At 29.6% G+C, this 25,913-nt stretch overlaps 1 protein-coding gene across 1 annotated transcript; it reads left to right on the plus strand.

Annotated features, from left to right (window-relative positions):
* Positions 1–443: 443 nt before the first annotated feature.
* LOC129605884 (uncharacterized) lies at positions 444–20,922 on the plus strand. The gene is made up of 2 exons (XM_055515882.1): positions 444–557; positions 20,662–20,922. The coding sequence occupies exons 1-2, from the start codon at positions 444–446 to the stop codon at positions 20,920–20,922; spliced, it is 375 nt and encodes a 124-aa protein (XP_055371857.1).
* The last annotated feature ends 4,991 nt before the right edge of the window (positions 20,923–25,913 follow it).

A 25,913-nucleotide genomic window follows, 5' to 3' on the forward strand; every position in this document is an offset into this window, starting at 1 on the left:
ACGGAGAGAATGTAAACATCACAGGGGCCCTCGGAAGCTGCCCATCGATATTTCAGCTGAATCATATGCCATAGAGGTATGTGCTGTAGAATGTATCAGGAGGAACATTAGAAGAACCAGGATATTTATTATGTCGGAAAGTAGGGTCGTTCTTGAGGCCCTCTCATCTGATGTAGTACGATTTAGGCTGCTGAAGGATTGCATTGACAAGCTAAGTGTCCTGGCTAAGCACATCAAATTAACCTTGATGTGGGTGCCGAGATTCTTCGATGCAGACGGGAATGAGAAAGCTGACGGTCGCCAAGGAGGGGGGCGGCGACTCACTTCATTGAAACGGAACCATTGCTTGGGGTGCCAAGGACAACGGTTCTGCATGCTCTGAGTGACTGGGAGGGGCGAGCCAGGGTTTAACACTGGGACAGCTGCCCGTGCTTGCCTAAGAAATGTGTGTCCCCATTGCGACTATGGGAACGAAAGCTTTGCTTGGATTTAAGGCTATTGGTGAAAGCTCTCACTCGACACTGCCTCTAGATGGTCCACCTAAAACGAAAGGCAGGGCATGAGACGGAGTCTGTCATTTTTGCATGAAGGAGGACAAGACGATGGAATACTTATTTTGTGAATGTGAGGCTGTTGCTCGCCTACGACTTTGATTCTTCTTGGAGGGGGGCTTTGTGATCCGCGGGGAGATCTCGCGGCCCGATTTGGCCGCTAAACTGCGGTTTGTCAGGGGCCTGGGTATAGGGCTAATGTTGATGGGGATGAGAATCATAAAAGATTCTATGGGTAGACGTGAAAAGGCCTCGGTCCTTAAGAGCCTCGGTCCCAGGGGGAGTATTCATTCTTTTCTAGTATTGATTATTTTATTTTATTGTTTAATACCTTTTTCGTTATTGATAAATAAACGGAATAAACCTCAGATAAGGAGTAATCTTAAAAAAATTAACAAGAAGTATCTGTATAAATAATATTGAGTTCGTTTTTAAGTAGACTTTTTGTAGCTAAGTTTGAGTAGTTTTTAAGTAGACTTTTAGATATGTAATTTAGAATTGTATTTTATACACTTATATTATAGAGAAGGAACGCAATGTATATAAATTTTTAACAGGAATTTTGTTAATAATTTAATATTACCATTATCAATGTTACGTAAATTTTCTTTTTTTTTTGGCAATGAAGAAGCAGGTGGCTTGGCTCGAGAGCGAGTACCATGAATTAGGAAATTATATTTAAAGTGTACTAAAGCCTTTTCTTTTTATACAAAAGATTAAAATATAAGTTTTGATTATCTTTAAACTAAGTTTTTAAATACTTTTTTGTAAAACCAATATGTGCTCAATTAAATGAAAAATTGAATTATTTAATTTTATATCTATAATACTTCTCAACTTACTTCAAAATTACATTAATGAACTTTTTAAAATAATTAAATATTCAAGAAATCTTGATATATTCTGCTTTAAATTAGTTTTCCATTACATACTAAAATTAAATTCTACAAAAAAACTTTACCGTGCTCTTTAACATACATTCATAAATTCATTTTTAAGAATGAATACGAAATGCCCTTAAGAAGTTCAATAATACAATTAATTTATTAAATGATGAGTACTATTAACAATTCTTAATTTAATTGCTTTTAGAATCAAGTTGTTCATCTTATATATTCTCTTTTGAAAATACTTATAAAAGTGTGCAAATATCATCTTTATTACTTGTCAGAAAACATGAGCGAATTAATTTTTTCAATGAACTTCTTAAAAGATATTACATTTCTTTTAAATTCCATTCTTGAACTTTACTTTTTCTTTCAATAGCAAAATTACCTACACATATGAAAGGAGGAATAGAAAAATTTCAATAACGAGCTATAAAAAAATATTATTATATGGAAAATAAGTAAATAAAAATCCTCATACTTTCCTCTCTTTGAATTATCTATGGAATTAATTGATCCTTCTTCAAGAAAATAACAGCTTTATACGAGATACGTGCACAAAGCCGAAACTGTATATTATATTATTTATTATTAGAGTAAATTTAATATTATGAGATTGAAAAACACGTACATATAAGTATATATTTATTGATTTTTATTCCTTTCACATACAAGCCCAACTATATTATAAAAGATATCAATATAATTGCAATCTCTTAAAAATATTTTAAAATATAGCAAAGCGAAAATACGTTTTTTTGTTGTATTCTACCTTGCTTTCACTCCATAGGTAGGGGAATGAGATCATTATCTTAGGTCTTATAAAGCTCGCTTTTCCATTAAATATTTTCAACAAAAATTGGAATGCATCTTACTATGTGGGTTTTGACGAATGTGATAGGATTTGATAATTATTTATGGACCAGCAATTTAGAGAATTATATGTTTATTTAGTTTAGACATAGAGGTAACTAAATTGATATAAGTGGTCGATGGCGAGTTAGACCGTATAACCGCAACCTTCAAGGTTTTTATGCAAATATTATTTCTTTTTAAATATTTTTTGTTGGCATAAAAAGTTTTGAAAATTTGTCAACATTTTAATTGTCGTACAAATATTGAACCAATTAAGATTTAACAAATAAAAGCCTCCAACTGTTATTATTTTTTAAAAATTTATAATAAAACACATGCAACAGAAAAAAATCTAATATAGACATGCAGAAAATGAAAAGGAATTGATTTACTTCTGGACTTGTACTCGTATATTTATTTACGCGAATTAAAAAAAAATTCAAAATTGAAATTTTTTTCGAAGAATTTTTTTTTTTAATTTCTAACAACTTGATTGAATTGATTCGATCGACATGAAATATTTTTATATTCTTACGAATGTTCTTCACTTTTTAGCACTTGTCGAAAAAGAATTTGAAAAGTGGTTATGAGTTTCACTCTGTTCGTCCGCGAACTTGTTTACAAGACTTCTAGATCGTTGAATGTAGAAAGCTGAACTTTAATAGACCTTTACTAGAAACTAATCTCCGCAGAAGAAAATTTTTACGTATCTCACACCCTCTAAAAGTTATAACCTTCCAAAACCTTGTAGGAGTCTGAACCTGTAATAGCTTTTGAACACTTATACAATATTTTATTTTGTTGGAAGATAATTTTTCTCTACTTCCATGCTCTCTCAAGTAATCGCCCCTCGAAATTGGTAAAATTTGATTCTTTGGCACCTTATATTTCCGAAACGTCAAACTTTTCCAAATTTCTATAAATGCAGAAAGCTAACTGCAAATGTCATGACATTAAAAAATATAATAGTTTCTCTTAACCCTTAAATTCGAGTCTTATGTTAACGCCTATTTAAATTTTTGTTTGTTTTATTTTAAAGATTACATACATTGATCATCCTAAATGTATGCAATCTTTGAAATATATTCGTATACTCGTATGAACGAAATTAATTTTAATAATGTAATAAAAGGCATATATGTTTTTAAAAGCGTTATTTTCAAAAGTGCTACATTACAAACCATTGATTTGCTCTAACTTTATTTATAATAAAATAATGAAGAAAAAACTCAATGAACTTTTAAATTAAATTATATTTATCCTGAAAGTCAGTCCGACTTATAAAGCTGCAAGACGCACATTTTAATGTAAATAATTAAGAAAAAATGTTGAAAAAAGAAAGTAGGGCTTTTAAAAACAATCTATTAAATTATAAATGCGTTATTAAAATTACAAATGCATTATTAAATATAGCAATGTTTGAAGAGGTGTTAACATAACTCTCAAATTTAAGGGGTAATTGCGTGAGTTAAGCAAAATAATTATATTTTTAATGGCAAGGAAGTTACCATTAACTTTTTGCGTTTATAAAAATTTCAAAAAGCTTGCAGTTTCGGAAATATAAGGTCGCGAAAATGCAAATTTTAAAAATTGCAAGAGGCGATAACTTGGGAGGGAGTGGAGGTGGGAAAAAAATTCCTTCTTACAAAAAGAACTATTTAATAGTGTCAAACAATATTAATAGTTAATACAAACTGAGGTCTAGAAGAAAAAAAATCAATATTTAAAGAAAAAACGATTTTAGAAAACGAAATTTTAATGGCCATTTTTTTTTTTATTTCTTTTTTATTTATGCAAGATGTATTCATTCAACACTTTATGTATTAAGCGCTGTACAAACTGGCAATTAATACACATAATTTTGCATTACCAGAAGTTTATGCAACTACAAGTTTATTACCATAAATTTTGTTTTTATTGAGTGGGAACACTGGCTCAATAAAAACAAAATGTATCCAATTTCGAGAAAAAAATGTATCCAAAATGTGTCCAGCCTCCTAATGTAGAATTATTATAAAAAGTCGTCTTGTTTTATACAAATTAACTTATAATTAATATTAATTTGCTTTATTCAACAATGAGAGTTTCGTTATTTATAGTAAATTCTTTAAGAAATCACACGAAATTTCCATTGCATTTTAAAATTTAAGGTCAGAAAATATATGTCCCGCAGCAAATAACCTTTTATAGGAAGATAAAGAAATTTCGTGTTCGAGAAAGAAATGTATCCATATTTCAGCAAAATTTTAAAATGTAGCCAATTTCGACATTTTACAGATTTAAATATCTTTGCATCCAAGCTAAATTTTAAAGTAAAAATGTGTCCAAATGAAATACACTGAATTATCGATCGACCTTCAAAATCTTAAAATCGAAAACAAAATTGAGTTTTTTAATCTACATAATGCCTGAAAAGAACTTGAATAACTGAGTATTACTTCAATTTGTTAAATAGTGTGGAAATTCACAAAACTAACTGAAAATTTTTCAATGACAAATTAAATCTAAGCTCCGAATAAAATCCAGCCCTGATTTTAACTGACCTGAAAAAATGTATGCAATTAAATTAATATCTATATGTATGTATATTAGTATGTACAATTAATAAAATAAAATTTTAATCAAAAATAAAATTACGAGCAAAAAATTCACTGTTATGTCGACGAATGATTTTTTTTATTTACGCATTCATTTAATTTAGATCATAAAATATTTTCCACAACAATTTCAATAAAAATTTAATTTATATTAAAATTTTTTCAAAAAAACAATAAACAAAAATTTACTTCATAAGCTTTTATAAAATAGAATTTCAAATTAATATTTTCGTAGAAAAATTTTCGTATTTGAAATTAATATTTTCATAGAAAAATATTAATTTAAAATTATGTTAAAATTCCTAAAAAATCAATACCAATTTCAAAGCAATTTTTTCGCCGTATATACATTTTATATCTTTTATTTTCATAAAAACTATGTGTTAGCTAGCAAGCGTTGTTAGCTGTTGACTACTTCACCAGCATCACTGTTTTAAAGGAAGAATGTATGTATGTACATATATAATGGAATACCAACTTTGAAAGAATTATGTCTGAATAGTTCCTCGAATTAAAAGCAACAACAAATAGAAATACAGTTTCTTTTTTTAATCATTTTCAAAATATGTTACACATATACTTTGTATACCCATCCATACCTAAACTAATACAAATATAATATAGTAATATCCAAACTATATACAAGCACAAAAATGGGTCGTAGTTCACTAAATATTTTAACGTACATACAAATTTTTTTACAAGCTTAACGTTTTGGAGGAGGTTTCATTATCTTATGTATTGCAAATGCGACAGCTTTAAACGCGGATTTTGAAAAATTTCAAACCATGACTCAAACGGTTTCAATTAAATGTAGCCAAGTAGATACTATAGTCTGTTTTTAATTAATTTTGTTAAATTAACTATGACATTAAATTAGTTCACTGAAGCATTAAGAATTAAAAAAATACAAAAACAAATCTAAAATTGTCGTCAATTGCGATTTCAAAATATTTTGTTATGTATATGACACTTTATTGACTATTATGTATATAACACTTGAATCATTTCACATTGAAATACATAACCATTGGAATTTGACATACTAAATTCTTGACATACTGCAAAATACCCTATTTTTATACATATATATGAATGATTTAAAAATACTCTGTCTTTATATATATGAACAAAACCATAGCTTTTGCGAAGTTTTTCTTCTATATATGCATTATATTAATAAAATGCTAATTAATAAAAGCCAATCCTATTAATATTTAATATTATCCAAGAATTCAATACATACACAACTTGTACACTTTAATTATAATAAAATTAAATGGCAAAAAAAATAAAGAAAACAAATAAATCACATGCTAATCTATATTAAATTACCTAGAAATAAATTTAAGCCCCATAAAAATTTATCTAATAAATATTTCCATAAAATCGAATTAGTTTTCATATTATATTATTTCTACATCACACTTCATCGTTTTCTATAGATAATAATCACTTAAAAGCATCTTAAGAATAAGGATCAAAAATCAAATTTGATTTTTGATCAATACTCATTACTAAATCATGTATGTATGTTTATATATGTATAAATAGAAGTTAGATAACTAATAATAAACTAAATGTTATGTCCTTTGATCGCAATATATAACCATATCCCTTGGAATTTTGGTAAATGATGAAACCATAAAACGAGCCTGAAAATTAATAAAATCAATTTTATCGATTTTTTCCGTCCATTAGTCAGTCAAAAGTTCTTAAAATTGAATTGAAGAACCAGGAAAAGATACTTCTTCTAATTGTTGTTAGAAGCAACAACTTTTCTGGTTACCTATTTTACCCACAATTTAAATAATTTATTATGTTGACGTATACTCTATCAACATATTATAATAGCTAATTTTATAAAATAAATGGTATAAAAATCTTGTTCTTGAACGCATTTGTAACTTCACATTTAAACAACTTTTAATTTAAAACAAAGAGCCGGTCAATTATATCGAATATAACTTTTTATTATGAGTTCAGAAAAATTAAGTTTCAATTAATATCATTTTATCAATTTGAAACAATTAAGTTTCTTTAACAAAATATCTGACATAAACAATTCACTAAAATATTAATAATAGAATTAAAATAAAAAAATCATTCAAAAATAACTAGCTATTTACTGGAAGGTAGATTAACAAATCAAATTCACTTAAAAAATGTGAAGTAAATCAAACCTATGGTTTATATAATTTCACATTTACATTAAAAAATTTGATTCTTAACAATACCTACATAATATTTATTAGTCGAACTAAGAAATTGAAACGATTTATTGCTTAAATCTCTGAGAATGATGCCTCTTCGCATAAATTTAAGAGACATTTTATTTCTCAAAATTGAACGAAATTTTTTTTTATAATATATAAAATATTAATCAATATTTATAAAGAATATAATATGTTTTCTAAAATTTTTTTGAAATATAGATACTAATTGTATTCAATATAATCGAAAAATTTACTGCATAGTTTTAATAATCTATGAAAGAAATATTCATGGATTATCAATGCATAGAAGCTCTTGCAAAAAAAATAATATTATGTAATTTGTATGGTAATACGAATACCATTGTATAAGCCCAAGAATTTAGTCTTTTTTAGTAAAATTATAATCAAAAACCTTTTTCTGTATACAGAGTAATGAAAGAAATGTGGTAATATATGGCAACTTATATAACAAATAAATTTATATGGTAATATAGCAACTGAAAGTCATAGTCTATCTCATAGTTAGTTATGGCATATTATTTATCCACAAATAGGATAACAAATTCGTACCTAGCATGGTCAACTTTATTTTTTCTCCTTATTCATTGATGTATTGTTAAATGGTAAAATGGGAATATCATCATGTTTCTAATAAATAATAATTTTAAATTATTACTTAAAAAATTTGGTTTCTTAGTTGAACATTTAAAAATCTTAAGCTCAATAATATTTAACTTAGATACTCGTTTATTCTTATAAATCAAAATTTCTTCGAAACTTATATTTGATATAACTTTGTTTTTACGAGTATGCCTGAATAATCAAATTTCTTCGTTTATTATGTTATAAAATAACACATATTAGGATATCGCCCTCGCACTGACAAACTCTAGCATCTTCAAAATTATATAGCTAAATCAACTCAATATTATAGCAATATTGCTATAGTTAAGATCTGCATTTTGCCTATATAGCCTTTTGAAAATTCATGAAAGTAGATAACATTAAATGGTAAGTTAAAATTTGTTTTTTGCTATAATTAAAATTCTGCAGATTCGTGGGTTTTTCCCTGTAGAAGCGATAAATGTAACTAATATATAGATTTCAAAATGTTTTATTTTTCTTAAAGAAAAATTATTTCCAAAGAACAAATTTATTTAAAAAGTAAGAATTTTAGAAAAAAATCTTCGCTATCACATACTCGTATATTCCTCTGGGCCTTAAAAGTGCAGAAGTGAAAATAAATAAAGTTGAGTCAAACCAAAGGTTTGTAAATTCGAACTTTTCTTTTTAACAAGTGAAAATACTACTTCTGAAACAATCTAAATATTACATTATTTAAACTACTTTTATTCATATACCAAAATATTTCAAAAGATTGCATATATTTAGGATGAGAGAAAAAAAATTGAAAAAACCGTTAACATAATGATTGAATACAATAATTACGTGAATTAAGAAAAATAATTATACTCTTAATATAGCATGACATTTATCGTTGACTTTCTGCATTTCTAATTTACAAATTTCGAGAACCAGAAACTCTGAGAGATAGTGTAAAAAGGTCTCCTCCTTGTCCATTTGCTGGCAACTGCAACATGTTTTATTGAAGGGCAATTCCAGCATGGTAAGTGTCTTGTGTAGTCCGTCATAAGGCAGGCAATATGCCTGCGAGACATTGCCAGGAGCCCATCCGATTGTCTAAGGTCCAATTTCGGCCACATCTTTTGCTGCGCCCCGCATGTGGACTGGACTTCCTACTTGCGAAATCGCGCGATAAATTATACGCATATATGTATTGATTTTCACTATGTTGATGGAAACAAAAACCCGCCCCATCACCGAAATTTCCTCAAGATGAGACGCCTCAAGATCTTCCATTCCTTCAATATAGCGAAGATTTCCACTTGAAAGTCCCTCGACATATCAGGAAGCTGATACGATTCAGACACCCAATGTATGAGGGAGAAAACTCCAGCACCGACCCCTTTCCCGTCTTTGGAGTCGCGGTGAATAAACTCCTTCCACTGGGCACGAGAAGGAAGCTCGATATTAAAATACTAGTCGAGCTCAATTTTGGGATACAATAGTCCGTGATTACATCGATTATTCCCTTATGAAACGATTCAAAAATACTACTGTAGCAGTAGTCCCTCATGTAATGCGGTGTCAGTAAACCTGCCCATTCGATATGGATGTTATGATTCTGAAAGCGTCCCTTAGTCTGGCGGCACAGCTGGCCGCCAGGTGAGCGATATGTAATTCTGCTGGCAGAAAAAGGTCTTTCTTGCCTTTTCCTCCACTTTAATCCTCCAGCTAAGCTTTGAGTCACAATACCCTGCTGACTGCGATCCCTCCGAAACATTTCGTTGGGTCCGAAACCAGGATGGTAAGATCGTCTGTATATGTCACCGACCTTGTGCGAAACTCCAGGTGCAGCATACGGTGAAAATTGTCCACAACCCAGACAGTCCCTTCACTAGTGGTGAGTGATTCCAGCCCTTCTCACGGTGCTACCCAACTGGGTAGTGTGCTCAAGAAGTGCGTGTTCCCCAAGTTTAGGATGCCCCTGAACTCAGTCTCATTCCACGCCGCATCCAGATCCCTTAGAAATAAAGGATTAGATATCATCTAAGGAGCCTCTAATCCTCGTTCCCTCCACATTTCCACAAAAATCACTCCAATCCTGGCAAACAAAAGTGTTTGTGCTGGGAAAAATAAAAGAATTAGCGTAGGCCTTATTTGCTAATTCTAAACTACTGTTTAAGATAAAATCATATAAGGACTCATCTCTTTCGTTTGTCTCCGAGCGCGTCCAGAGGGTGTGTCTGGCGTTTGCATCACAACCAATAATCAAACTCATCCGCCCACTTCAAAAAGGCAGCTTTCTTAGTTTTTGATCTCCCTCTCGACCGTATCGGCGACTTGCCGGACGAACAAAGTGAGAATAATGAGTAGTGTTTTCCAAAAACTTTTAAAGAAAATTGCTAAAAAGCGAAAATTAATTTTTTTTTATATTTGTATCAAAATATTTCAAGATATTACTGATACATTTTTTTGAACAGAGCTGTAAAAGCTTACCTTTCACAAAAAAACTTATAGGACAACAACTTCTCAAAGCCACTAATTCTTCGATTATTTAATGGTACTTAACAAAAGAAAAAATATTAATCTGTGTAAAATTTTCTTAAAAAACCGTGGCCACGACTTACTTCTTTACAATACCATACGAGTACGAGTACATTAACAAGCTAACGATAGTTTATAATTAGTATGAAAATCATACATATGTATGTCATTATAGTATAGTCGAGATTTTTGTCACCCTGTTGGTCTGTCTGTCTGTGTGTGTCATTTTGAATCATTATGAAGAAAGTATTCAGAAGATTCACTTGAAATTTCATATATAAGGTTCGCTTGACCGTCCGCGAAACCTTCTAACTTTTGGAAGAAATCAAGCGTCAGCAACTGGATGTTTACTTCGAACCAAATATACATTTTTGCGTGTATAAAGAGAAATAATCAACCGATTTCATTGAAATTCAATATTTAAATTTCCCGCATTAAAACAATAAAACATATAAATTTTTTGGAAAGATCAAAGCTTAGAAACAGATCTGAGGGCCGATTTTACGTTTTTTACCATATCTACGGAACGAGTTGATGGAATTTCTTGAAATTCGATATTTGAGTTCTGGTTGTTATCGAAACTTTTTGGCGAGCATTTCAGTGAATTCGAGTAGCACAAAGCGAAACTAACAGCCAAATTTACATTTTTCTAAGTATGTTAACTATAAGCTTACTATTGCCCTAAAAATTGGAAAGAAGTATTTAACAGGCACTTTGATAATACTCCGTAACACTTCACTTAACTAGACAATACACATTGCGGTCGGTCATATGCTGGTCACATCAGTTTTTTTTATATACCACTACATCCTTATATACACACATATAAATAATCAATTAGAAAATTATATTAACAAAAAAGTTTCCATTTGATAATTCAAAATTCGCACTAAATGTGGTCGTGTTACATAATTCAAAAGTAGATCTATTTAAAGGTATAGGCATTTTCATAAACACACTACGCAATATATTTTTAACAGTTGTAAAAAACTTTTGCTATTACGAATTTGAATTAATATAGAGAAAATTATTGGCTCCTAGGTCGTAAGTCTAATTTGGCAATTGAAAATAAGATAAGCAAATTATTAAACCAATATGACTATATGGCATTCAACTGTGGGGTTGTGCCAAGAAGACTCATATTAACAAAATTCACACCTTTCAGAATAAAGTTCTACGGGGCATGGTAAATGCGCCATGGAATATACGTAACAGTGATATCCACAAGGACTTAGGAATTCCTTTGGTTGTGGGTGAAATTGGGAATTGTGCTACAAAGCATGGAGCCCGTCTAGAACAGCATGTAAATATGGAAGCAGCTCGGCTGCTAGACAATGGCGTTATGACAGAAAGATTTAAACGAACAAGACCATTCGCTTTAAAACGAAATACCAATTTCCTTATGGAAAGTATTTAAATCCTACACGGAAAAACCAACTTTGCGCGGAGGTAATAGTTGATCTGTAGGACCAGTTTTATCTGTTCAAAGTTATTTTTTAGGGTAGTAGTTACGCTCCCCCACTGTCGGAGGAAAAAGGCAGATAGAGCCGTCCTTCTTCGTCTTTCAAGATTTTTTCACCTAGTAGAAAAAAAAAATTAGGATTAGATGCACGATCGATGTGTAATCATGTAAAAACCATGTACGGAAATGAATCAATACGATAATACTTTAAGGTTTGGTGTCCAAAAATGTCAAAAATACGCATCGCATACGTTTCTAATTAAATCATCTATGAATCAATTTTTTTTGTGATTTTGTGTAGATGCAAATTTTTTTAAATGGAAGCTGAAAAGGAAATAATTTATTATTTTAACTCAATAAATAACAAAGTTAATTATTTCTTTAACGTATGCACGGTATTAATATTTTTAAATGTTTCATTATAATAAAATTTCCAAAATTTAATGGAAATTAAAAAATTTATTCAATAGATGTTCAGTTGTTAATTATTTAAATAATTTTACATAAAACCCTTTCAAAATAAACGACAAAAAACATATGATTTAGAAAGTGTCCAAAACTGTCTGTGCAATATTATTGCTGATGCAATTCCATGCATCTATATAATATATATTCCTATATATATATATAATGCTAAAATATATTGCTCTTTTACAATATGTAATATAGACATAGTGTGTTAATGAAGAACACTTATATGTATATAAATTATGTGCTTATATGTATATAAATGTGATTACATATATACATATATATATAAGTATACAAATGTGTTGATACAACACCATGTATAAAAAGATGAAACTTCGACACAGGTAACTTTAATAATACAATCTCTTCAAATCAAAACTTTTTTTACATTTCAATAATTTGTAGCTCACTTTACTATATTATTACAAACGCCTTAGCACATATGTACATATTGCTTTTAACTAATTTATATCAACGTAACAGAGAATGACGTGGAATGAGGAACTCTTCACGATTTTTTTTTTTCATTTTTATACACAATAATTTTAATAAAATATCAGTAAAAGATTTGAATTTAAGTATAAAAAATCTGATGTGGTCAGCACATAACAGACAGCAACATATATTGTTTAGTAAAAGCATTCGAGAAGATTATGAAAATGCGTTTTAAACACTTCTTTACAATTTTAAGCACACGAATAAGCTTCTAGTTAACATACCTAGAAAAATGTTTCATTTTGTGCCGTCCAAATTATACGAAAAATTCGTCAGGAACTTCTGGTAACAACCAGAACTCTAATATCGAATTTCAAGAAATTCCATCAACTCGTTCCGTAGATAAGGTAAAAAACGTAAAATCGGCCCTCAGATCAGTTTCCAAGCCTTGATCTTTCCAAAAAAATTATATGTTTTATTGTTTTAATGCGGGAAATTTAAATATTGAATTTCAATGAAATCAGTTGATTATTTCTCTTTATATACGCAAAAATGTATATTTAACCTGTAGTAAACACCCAGTTACTGACACCTGATTTCTTCCAAAAGTTGGGAGGTTTCGCGAACGGTCGAATGAAGCTTATATATGGAATTTTATATAAATCTGTTCAAGATTTTCTTCAAAATGATCAAAAATGTAAAACAGGTCCGTAAAAAGGTCCAGTTCCCGAATCCTGATATAGCCGCGTTCCTACAGAAAACTCAAGATGCAAAAATTGTTGCCGTCGCACAACCTTCCTTACTGTATAAACAATGCGGTCATTAGAATGTAAAAAAATTTTGTATAGGAAAAGAAGAAATATATACAATATGCATATACTGTTAATAAACTTTCTTTGATTACTCCTGGGACCATCGTGAATATGTACGCAGACATATAGTTTTCAATTGTTTGTTGTTATTTGTATATTTTTCACTTATTTCTTTTATTTTTTTTATTGCAACAATCATTCCAATAAATTGTACAATTTTTACAAAATCTGTTGATTTTATGAGAATTCATTGGTATCATTGGAGTGATGAGAGAATCAGTTTTACTTGTAATTGTTGCTATCCTTTCGTAATGATCTTAATGCTCTTGTAATAGTTGTAAAAAGGATAAAGGAAAAAATGGGAAAAACAAATTTTTTCTGTATATTTTATTTATTTTTTTATCTTTATTTTAAGATAATAAATCAAGTCCTTTAGACAAATTAATGTTTTCCAAACGATAGAATCATGTATTTTTATGGTCAGCGATTTTTATTTCTTTCAACAAAATGTATTTTTCTGTTTTTTTGGTTTTTGTTCTTTTGCGAAAGGAAAAACAAATTCTACCGAGTTTTCAATTTTAGGATATTTTTAATAAAAACAAGCTTTTAAAACTTTTATATGCAGTAAATTCGAAAATGATTCTATCGATATTTCTCCATTTCATTTATGACAAGTCACTAGAACGATGGCAGTACTTACAGTCGGCACATTCATAGCGGTATATAAAAAATTTTAAACTATATAATTATAAACTTATTAAATTTATTAGTATTATATTTTAAATTTAAGTACTTGCTAATGTAATTCGTTTTCCATTAATATTTGGAAAACTATACATTGATATATTGTATACGTTTCTTTTAACAAAACAGGATAGTTAAGCTTCAGTTAAACGTTTTATGTAAATTTAGTTCCGTCATCCATACTTTAACATAAACTGTTATATTTCGGTGCACTTAAGTGTAACAAAGCGAAGCTCAAAACAGCAAAGCAACAAACGCATTATTAACGAAATTTTATAAAATTAATATGTTAAATTTCATAGATGTATGCAGTGATTGAAGAAAGTTTAAATGTAGAGGATACAAAATTGGAAATCAAATAAAATATCTTCTTAAAAACTGATTTTTTTTTGGATTTGTGTTTTGGTATTTTTAAAAGGTTTTATTTTATACCTTCCCTATACATATATACACATTTATATGTAAAAAAATTAAATTAGTTTGATAGGTAATTGAAATATTTTTAGCACTAATGATTCCTTATTAATGAAACGACAATAATAAATTTTAATAAATTTGTGAAGTTTAAATCTAATTTTATTTTAAATTTAATTTTAAATATATTAAAAGTTTTAATAAAGTATGAATGAGAAAATATTAAAAAGAAACTAAGAAAATAATTTAAAATTTTCATAAAATCAAATATCAAACATGAAAACACAAAACTCTCTAAATATGAAATTTATTTCGAAATTTGGCCAGTAATGTTAAACTTTTAAACAAGTAAGTAGACGAAACTTTTCTTCTAACTTTTTAATTGCAGGAAAATAACTAAAACGAGCAAAAAAAAACCTGTGTCAACTCTATGATACCCGTACGAATTTGTTATCCTATGTGCCAATAAATATGTCATAGCTGACTATGGGAGATTTTATATTAACTTACGCAAAATTTCAGTAGTGTTTTTCAATATTTTCTAAGATATGGCCAAACTACTATTCAAGTCTACCAGAAGAAGCCAAGCAATTTCAACGAATTTTATCAAACACATTGATCCTACTAATATATTCACTTGTACGAAATTTCAATACCAAAGCTTTCATAATTTTTAAGATATAGTAACATAAATTTTGAAGTTGTATGGCAGCTATCCGAACGAGTATCCCGACCATGTCCAATTTAAACAGAGTTCTGGCATTTACTATAATAAATCATTTGTGAAAATTTGGTGAACTTAGCTCAAAAAGTTTTTGAGTTATCGTTGGGACGGACGGACGGACGAATGGACAGACAAAACTAAATCGACTCAGAATTCGAAGCTGATAAAAAACATATAAAACATATTGTCTTGTCAAGCTATATGAAAATGCCTTTTAAACACTTGTTAGAAATTTTAGAGATGTTAGTAAGTTTCTAGTTAATATATCTAAAAAATATAGCAACAGAACTGAAGATATTTTACTTCTGTTTACTACCTAAAAAAGGTAGCAAACAGAAATGAAATAATAAATTTCAAGAAAACTCGCTAATTAGTTCCATTGACATGATAAAGTTGTAAACTCGGCCCCCAATTCGGTTCCCGATCCCTGCATATTCCCAAAAAAATTAAAGTTCATTGTTTTAAGACCCTGATTTTAAATTTTAAATTTCAAGCAATTTGGTTGATTACTTTTATCTGCCCTAAAATACAAAAAAAATTCGCATTTTATCAATTTGTAAGAAATAATAAATTTAATTTACTAAAAAACTTAAAAGTGTTCTGTATGCAAAATACATTTTTTTTAGCGAACCGCCAAAAAAAAATTAATCAATATATTGGCCAACAAAACGATTGGGCCAGACCTGTCCTAAATAATAATCAACAATTATTAAAAGTCTCAAAAAAAAAAAACAAAATTAATGCCATGTTTTCGAAATATGCCTATTGAAATGTTTTTTTTATAATTTCTGAGTATTCTTTATAAATCTCACTTTATTTAGTACAGTTTTAAAAGCCACTTAGACTATAATTATTATTTTTTTGCTTTTTTCTTTAATTAATTTTTAAATTCTATTTTCTATTCAAAAATTTTACTCTGTAATCCAGTACTCTTCCATTTGGAAGACAAGAAAGGTTGTTTGCACTAAAAAATTTTTTTGAATGCATTTTTCAGATGGAATTTACCAACCGATTTTTTTGAAATTTAAATTTTAAATTTCAAAAAATATGTAGAATCAGTAGAGCCAAAAATATTGATCAATTTCCTTCACACAAATAAATTCCGACACACCTTCCATTTAAACTCCATATAAATTTGGAGTTTACTTTTGATTTGCTCGCTCAACGTGATGGCCTGTAGACAATGGCATTACAACAAATTATGTACATATTTACATACACCAAAAAACTTTTATTTTCAATTTAGATTTTTAAAATATTAACAGTATTAGTTTTCAAAAAATGTCAACTTAAAAAATTGTTATTCTAATAGGATCCTAAAATAAACAAAAACTTATTTTATGAAAACTTAGTTTAACTCGAAAAGTTAACAAAAAGGAACAATGCTAAAGGAATATCTGAAAAAACTGTCAACCTTTACCAAAGATAGGACCCAATTAGTAAAATTTTACAGACACGAAATTTTCAAACATTTTTGTAAAAAATATCCATACTATTTTATTTTTTGTGTTTGAATTCAATATATTGGTTTTATATATAAGCAACTCTTTAATGAAAAGGACCACAGGGATAAAAATGATTTCTAAAATATGCGAAAAAGGAGAATTATTTGAAAAGATAATAATAAAATGAAAAATTTCTTTAAATCCCGCTATATAAAAACAAAAAAACAATTTTATACATTTTATTAACCAAAAAATGGGATTGAATCTAACCTTTTTTATTCCTTCCGTTAAGCTAAATCCTAATATATCGTTTAATATTGTATTCGATCCTTCATAGAAGGGAAGAATTTTCACAATTCTAATACAAAACGTAGAGCAAAAAAATTTGAGAAGAGACAGAATCGTTTACAAGCCACATAAATTTTATTGACTCTACTCTAAAATAATTCTGAAGCTCCGTGTATAGTCCTGAAACTCTTAATATTAAAAAACTATAAAAAATCCAACTGAACATATTTTTGATAATATAAAAAGTCAACGAACATTTACACGAAAAGAACCATCTACAAACATGTGAATAACAGATCGTAATACTCAAAGCGGAGCCAATAATTTATAGTACCCTACTTGAGTTTATGTTTAGCACTGTAAAAGAGAAAACATCGTGTAATTAACTGAAATGTCAAGGATAACTTTTTTGGTTCATTATATACGTTTTTTACGTTTTCCTGATATTTTCTTATTACCAATAGCATTTCTTATCACCGTTTCAATAACATTCTTTGCTATTTTATATATATACAATATTGTCTGCTTATAATTCCACTCATGTTATCGTTATGATCAAAAGTTATTAGCAAAAGTCAAACTAAGAATTCATTTCATTTTTTTACCTCACAATAAACAAGTGCGATACATATACCAATATACATAAATATAAAAGTCGCATTTTTACTAAAAGAAAGTAAAAGATGAAAAATATTTTTTAAGATCATAATCCCTCTGCCATAATTATAACCTCTCGATCATAACTTTATTTTCACAACACTAAGAAAAGTAATAGAATCCTTTTCTTTAACACTATAGAATTTTAAAAACAAATATGGTGTGACTAAAATCCTCAGGGATAATTACTAATAGTATATATTTACTTCTAATTATACACTGATACATTTATACATACATATATTATAACTGATTACAAAGTTAACGTTTGAGCATACGAAATTCTTTGAAATAAAACACTTGATATTTATTTGTTATTTATTTGCAAAAAGGTACACACCAAAAACCAAAAGGATAAAATTTGTAACTTAAAAAACTTTTAAAACTTCTCTTTATAAGTTGGTTTAAATTCTCAAAAAACTCAAAAAAAATCTGCAAAACATAGCTTAAGAAATGGATTTGGTTTCAATACCAACAAAATTTTTTAGAAATGCTTTTAGCAGCCTGTCGATCTGTGGGTCTGTCGGTCTATCAGCCTGTCGGTCTGTGTGTGCACGCGTTTATCTCAAGTTCGGCTGAACCGATTTTGATGAAATTTTATATGTAAGTTTATTTCGACTATGGCACGGATTTATCAACTTTTGGGATATGTCAGGCCTCGGGAACTACACTCTTTGGGGGCTTGTTTTACATTTTTGATCTTTCAGATCAAAACAGAAATATTCAGCAGATTTTCTTGAAATTTCATATATAAGCTTTATATATGAAAGCTCCTAACTTTTGGAAGAAATCAAGCGTCAGCAACTGGACGTTTACTACAGGCCAAATATACATTTTTGCGTATATAAATAGAAATAATCAATCTATTTCATTGAAATTTAATTTTAAATTCGAGGTATGAAAGCAATGAATCTATAAATTTTTTGGAAAAATCAGGACTCGGAAACAGATCTGGGGGCCGATTTTACATTTTTCACCATATCTACGGAACGAATTGATGAAATTTCTTGAAATTTGATATTTGAATTCTGGCTGTTACCAAAACTAACTGGCGAGCATTTCAGGGAATTTGGGTACCACAAAGCGAAAATCTACTAAGAGCCAAATTTACATTTTTCTAGGTATGTTAACTACAAGCTAGAAAGAAGTATTTAACAGGCATTTTTATAGTATTCTGTAACACTTTCACTTAACTATTCACAAAACACATTGCAAATTTTGCACCTAGTCCTTTTATTAATTTCTAAGTCTAATTTTTTTTCTTTTATTTTCTTTTCTTAGTAAACACCAATAAGTCAGAAAATAAATATGTTTAGTAACACAAAAATTCAAAAAGAACACAAAATGTTCAAATTTTTTGTTTGAATAAGACCCAATATAAATATGCACAAAACTGAATCAGGAAAAACGCGTTTAAGCAATTCAATAGCCTCACATAAATGTAGTAAAAATATAATATTTAATTGAATAATTTTAAATCACTTCCATTTATAATTTAAATGAATTCCAAATTAAAATTAATATTAAATATTCCTACAACGACCTTTATATGAAACGGATTTTTCTAAACGGTTAACTTCCTTCGTCCTATAAAATTTTTATATACACTTTATGCCAACAAAGTGTGTCTGGGCTCTTCTACAAGAACGATTCTTTTACAATATGTAATATAGTCTCAATAAAAAAAAGTAATGATTGTCATATTTTTTACAAAAGTAAAGTAGTTATTTAAAGTGCTTCAAAAAGAGAATTTTTACAATGCCTGTGGCAATTTTTGAATTTCTTCCCGATTTTTAATTAAAATTAGGTTTGCAATTGCTAGAAAAATTTTTTTCCGGTAAGTATCTGAAAAAATTTTAATTTTTGAATAGTAATTGTGAAAGCAACTTTATATTGAATATTCTGAAAAAAAAAATACACGTGTGCTTATACTACACACAATTTATAGGAAATTCCGATTTATATATTATATCAAATATAGGATGAAATTCCTATTCTAAGTTTATCTGTGCTTCTTATTTTACTTAAAAAAAAAATTTTAAATAAGAGTTTAAATCATTATTTAAACTCTTAATTTATATGAACATAATCATTTTATTTAAAATTAAACTCACTAATTTTAACTTATATATTAATGACTAGCTTCATATATAGAAGAATATGTATAGAATATCAGATCATTTCAAACATATGTAATTACAATGAGAGAAAAATTAATTTTGCAGTTAATTCATTTTTCGATATTAAAGTAAATTATATATGTGTAAGTGAATCATTATGTAGGTAATTTAAATATACATAATTAAGCCAAGTTAAATGGCATGTAAAGATTTAAAAGATTTTGAAAGCGTCTGCAATAATTTAAACACTAAGTCAGGAGTGGATAACCTTTAGTGAGAAAGATCTCAACATCACCCTCCCTCCAAATTTAACGTAGTTAAAATGATATAAAAAAATTACACTACGCTAATGAAATAAAATAACGCTAAATTTTATTATAAAAAATAAAAATTGCAAGTAAAAAAAAATATAAAGGCAAGAAAATATCATCTATCCGTGAGAATCACTTTAATTTAATGTGACGTGAGCTTTCGCGAACATCTAGGTCTGAAGCTAAATGCTGGCTTTAAACGGTCAACTTAAATAGAAGAACTTCCCCCGATTATATGGACTACAAAATATTTTCTAAATCTCCCAATGGCCTTGAAAGGTCGGGCATAAGAAGGTGTTAAGCTCGCTTTTACTTTATCAACCCGAACTAAAACATGCGCCGGGTAAAATTTCGGCCAGGTAAGCGTAGATTTTGCCCGTATACCATTTCTGCCGATTATAAAACAAAAGACAAAAAGAAACAAAAAGATTTTAACAACTAACAGGGCTTACTACTTCATGACACATTTATTTAAGTCCAAAATTATATCGAAATTGTGCAAAATATAAATATATGAAACACTATTACTTGTTTATAAATTAGGATATAGCAAGATTCATAAAATCTCAACGATTAAAATGGCTGATAGATCTCAATCGAATGGATGAATCAAAAGCTCTAAAAAGAATTTTCGAAGCAAGACCACTTTTTCAAAGAAACATTGGAAGACCAAAGTTGAGATGGAAAGACGGAGTAGAAGAAGACCTGCGTAAAATTAATATAACAAGTTGGTGGCAACTAACGACAGATCGAGAAGGGTGGAGGAGAATTGCGAATCATACTAAAGCTCATACCGGGCTGTAGGGCTACTAATGATGATCATTTCTGCCGGAGAACATCCCAAATCTTCTTTGATTGCGGTCTGAAACGCTGAAGCACAATTGGTAGTCCGGAGCTCCAATTAACCGTGTTACCGCGTGCGCGTAATGCGGATTTTAGTTGTCGGTAAAACTGTTTCACCATTTTGAAATGGAATTCGAACCTCAGTTCGGCTGAGGATGCTCAGGGGTCGTGTGATTCTTGTGGATAATGAATAAACTCGTAAGTTCCGCAAATAGCTTAGATTCGAATAGTGAAGTTTGATGGTTATACTAGACAGAGTGTTTAATCGCGGAATGTAATTACCAGTTTTTAATCTCGGCAAAAGTGCACGCAGCCAATCGCGAACAACAATCGGTAATTGTCAAGATGTAGGAGTTGCCAGCAAAAACCGGTAAATGACCCGGAAAGTGACTAGAACTACGGTAGTATTTTCGATTATCATTCTCTTGCATCTATAAAAATCTTTGTTTATTAAAAGATTATTGAAATCAAAACTGACTTACAGGGCAGTACCAATGAGAAGCACCATATGATATTCTTCGGGCCATTAATATTTGAAAATTCGAGGAAAACTCGTTTTTTAAGTTGAGCATTTGCATAACAGAACAGAGACACCATTTGTACATTTTTCTAAGTCGTTGAAGAAAAAAGTTTGGTATAAAATAGCATTTACGGGACTCTGTTTTTTGAATAACTCCCAAACCATAACAGGTAGCGTAATGACTTATACACCAAATAGAAGCTGAGTTGTCAAGGTTGCCAACTGTGCTGAAATTGGAGAAAGTTCCAATGTTACGCCACCTAGAAAATTAACGTTTTTGAAAAATGGAAAGTTCAAATTTTAAATTTTTCAGTTTTTAAAGTCATATGACTCCGAAATCTGAACAGATTTTAACTAATGTTGACATTCAAAAGAAAGGCCTTACCCTGAAGTTTTTAAAATCGTATTTATTAATGCCCCTGACTAATAAATACTGGCGGAGTTATACTTAAAATTTCAAAAAGTAGAAAAACCAGTCAAAATTGATTTTAAGTCCCCGTAAATCCGAACTTGCTGAGCTGTGAACATCATCTATATAAAAGTCTACTCATGAGGGTCTATATAGTGGCATATATCAGTGCACTTTGTTGTGAGCCACCCTGTATACAAATATGAAATCAAGACCACAAGTGACATAAACCGTTAAAAGGCATTTCGAGGTCCGAAAGGTATACGGTTATATTCGTACTTGCCGAAAAGAGTGGTTATAGCAGCTTTATGCAAGTGATGCCGAAGAGATTCATGGAAAAGTTTTGATTGTGAGTATTTTGATTACGGTAATTTAAACAGGACCGCCAATCGACCTTATTTTTCTTCTTAACCATATGGAGCGGTGATGAAACGGGTGACAAAACAGGTCGACATATCCCGATGATAATTACATATACTCAAATTCCGACTTAGCCTTTTTATGACTTACTGAATCTAGCCTACGCGAGGAGGAAAAAGGAAGTTGTCCCTTGTTTTCGTTGCGATGTATACAACCGAATGTTTAACAGGTGTATTGGGACTTCTAGAGCAATTCCGAAAAGTCGACACCGTATCAATCTTGCTAACATTTTTTCAGTCCTCGCAAACCATTTTTAAAATTAGATGAAATGCTGGTACCTCGACCCGAAACTTGAGAACTAGTAACCCGGACTCGGAGATCCGGATTGAGAAGCCTCGTAAATTTTATTTGCCAGAGAAGATCATCCATAGGTTTATCGCACACGGCCCGTAAGGTAATGTATATGTTGCGCGGAAAAACAATTCAATATTGTTTTTAAGAGATATTCTAATTTTTAATTCAAGAGATTTAAGTGCCTTCTTAAAAGTTTCATATGGCATGGAACTCGGTGGGCTGTTTAAAATATTGATCACAGAATATAATGTATCTGAGGTTAACGCAATAACAGTTACGTATTATTTGGTATCGTTATTTGGTACTGCCTGGAAGAACCGGGTCACCGGGTTCGCGGTCCAAAACGGAGGGCACCGAGTCTCCTTTGTTTTTTATGTCATTCACAGGACTGAAAGGATTTATGTCTCAATTTTTTTCCTCATCCAAAGTACTAGGAATCTTTCGGAAAATGTCGGAAGTCGAGGGTATTAAAGGATTTGCAGAACACGTCTACTTAATGGGCACCGTTTCAAATTTAAAGTTGAAAAGTTTAGTAGTATAAAAGGAAATATAGCTTAAGCAAATTCAAAAATCTCAAAATAATTTCATATAAGTACATGCATATATGTATGTACTTGAATTGTGAATTTAAAATTTTAAACAACAAAAGATAAACTTGTTTTAATGTAGTATTACTTCAATTTAAAAATCATTAATTTATTAGAATGCAATAAAAATGGTTCTACTGTATTCACCAAAAAAAATACATACATTATAATATCAATATGAAAAGTCGCAATGTGTTTAGCTTTAACACAGGGAATATGTGTATGTGTTTAAATATCTGCACGTCCACAATCTACATATTGCGTAACATATTGAGAAATTATAATTAAATATTTCTATGTAGTATGAACATGTGTTGTATATAATATTATATTTTAATGTTTTTTAGTTATATATATTTCTTTCTCCTTTTTCCACTCATTTTGGGACACAATGCTTCCCCATCTGACATTTTGTGCGCGAGTGACTTTATTTCTGGCCACGATTTGTGATTCTCTTAAATTTTTTTCTTTATTGACCTTCGTCACCTTTCGCTCGTCCTGAGGGTTCCATTCTAAGGACCTCTGCTGAATACATTAGATTTTTTAAAAACTGTATTATATAATAATTAAATTTATTATTATGTATGTATATGATGCTTATAATAGTAATTTATTATTATGTTTATGTGCGTTATTTATTTTTAAAATATTTATACATATCACAAAGGGAGAAAAATGAATTTTGAAGTTAATACATTATTCGAAATTAAAATAAATTATGTATGAGTAAGTGAATCATCATGTAGGTAATTTGAACATATATTAATAACGCATTAGAAAATTTGTCGTCATTTTTATAAAAAAACGAGAAAAAATAGAGTTGACCTTGTCAACTCTGTGATACCCGTACGAATTGGTTATCCTATGTGCGAATAAATAAGTCATAACTGACTATGGGACAGACTATGACTTTAAGTTGCCGTATTTCCATATTAATTTATGCAAAATCTCAGTACTGTGTTTTTCAAAATACTGTGTGTGCCAAACTACTTTTGAAGTTGTACGGCAGCTACCAGAAAGAGCTAAGATATTTTAACGAATTTTTTCAAGCACATCGGCCCTACTAATATATTTGCTTGTGTAAGATTTCAATACAATAGCTTTTATAGTTTCTGAGATATAGTCAAACAACTTTTGAAGTTAGGAGCCAAGTAATTTCAACGACTTTTATCAGACACATTGGCCCTATTAATATATTCGATTGTGTGAAATTTCAATACAATAGCTTTTATAGTTTCTGAGATATAGTCAAACAACTTTTGAAGTTGTATGGCAGGTACCAGAAGGAGCCAAGTAATTTCAACGACTTTTATCAAACATATTGGCCCTACTAATATAATTGTTTGTGCGAAATTTTAATACCACAGCTTTTATCGTTTCTGAGATATAGCCAAATAAATTTTGAAGTTGTATGGCAGCTACCCGAACCGGTACCCCGATCATGTCCAATTTAAATAGGGTTCTGGCACTTACCACAATAAATCATTTGTAAAAATTTAGTGAACTTAGCTCAATTAGTTTTTGAGTTATCGTTGGGACGGACGGACGGACGCACGGACGGACGGACGGACGCACGGACGGACGGACGGACGGACAGACAGACAAAGCTAAATCAACTCAGAATTCGACGCTGATCAAAAACATAAACTTGAGTCTATATCTAAGACCGTTATTTCTCAACGTTACAAACGGTAAGGCAAATTTAGTATTGCCAAGTTTCATGAATCTGATTTTATAATTTTTCCAATACTTAAAAATATTCAAGAAAATAATAGGGAAACTTGGCAGTCGTGTGTCCAATTTCAGGTCGGATAATATTCGTGAAGTTTTGAAGGAATAGCTTCCGAAACCTGCCATTCCGGAAGCTGCCGCACAACTCCAAAAGCTAATTTAAAATATTCGAAAAAATAATAAAGTTAGGTTTGTGAAACTTGGCAGCTGTTTGTTATAGGTCAGACATAACCGTGCAGTTTCTATAGAGTGGTTTATCAGGTTCGAACACTTGGTATACAACAATAAAAACTAATTCTAGATATTTCGATAATTTTAATTTTGATTTATACAAACTAGTATAGAAAATCTTTAAAGACAATCTTACACTCGAATTTAAGAGTTAATTATGTAAGATAAAAAAAAAACGCATTTTTTAATAAAATTTGGAAGAGCATGCAATTTCAGAAATATAAGGTGCCAAAAATACAAAATGGTAAACGTTTCCATGGACAGACGGACAGAATGAAACTAATTCCGGTTAAATATGAACCTGTCTGTTTATAATAGCAATTTTTTGTTACATCGGTATTTTGGGTGTATAAGTCCCCGATTTATTGAAGTGAAATACATACTTACCATTACATAAAGTAAATTAATATGTACGTATTTTTAACAAGGGAAATGGTTTTCGTCAAGTGTTATTTTTGTTTGAATTTGAAACTTTACTAAACGTTTAATTGTTCATCGACTATTTTGATAAGTATGCATATTCTTTATAAAAGATTTAAAATATTCAATCAGATCGGTTATAATTATTGACCAGTACGGTAAATTTTTTATCTTTTAATTTTGTTTTACCTTATGATTTCCCTTTTTATGTTTTCTTAATTTATTTATTTTAGTATTAAGAAGGATGCAACAAAAGGGTGAAAATTAAATAAAATTTAATTGAAAACTGTAAAAGAGATAATTAAAGAAAAACTTAATGCAGATATGTACTTAATTATCA

This window comes from Condylostylus longicornis, unplaced genomic scaffold, assembly GCF_029603195.1.
Source record: "Condylostylus longicornis isolate FDR11 unplaced genomic scaffold, ASM2960319v2 ptg000016l, whole genome shotgun sequence".
NCBI lineage: Eukaryota > Metazoa > Arthropoda > Insecta > Diptera > Dolichopodidae > Condylostylus > Condylostylus longicornis.

What these genes read in the sequence shown, in the direction of transcription:
- LOC129605884 (XM_055515882.1), top strand. Translation starts at nt 444, where the DNA reads ATGTGTGTCCCCATTGCGACTATGGGAACGAAAGCTTTGCTTGGATTT. An exon ending in CACCTAAAACGAAAGGCAGG is followed by an intron (nt 558 to 20,661) that starts GCATGAGACGGA and finishes TTTATAAATTAG; the next exon opens with GATATAGCAAGATTCATAAA.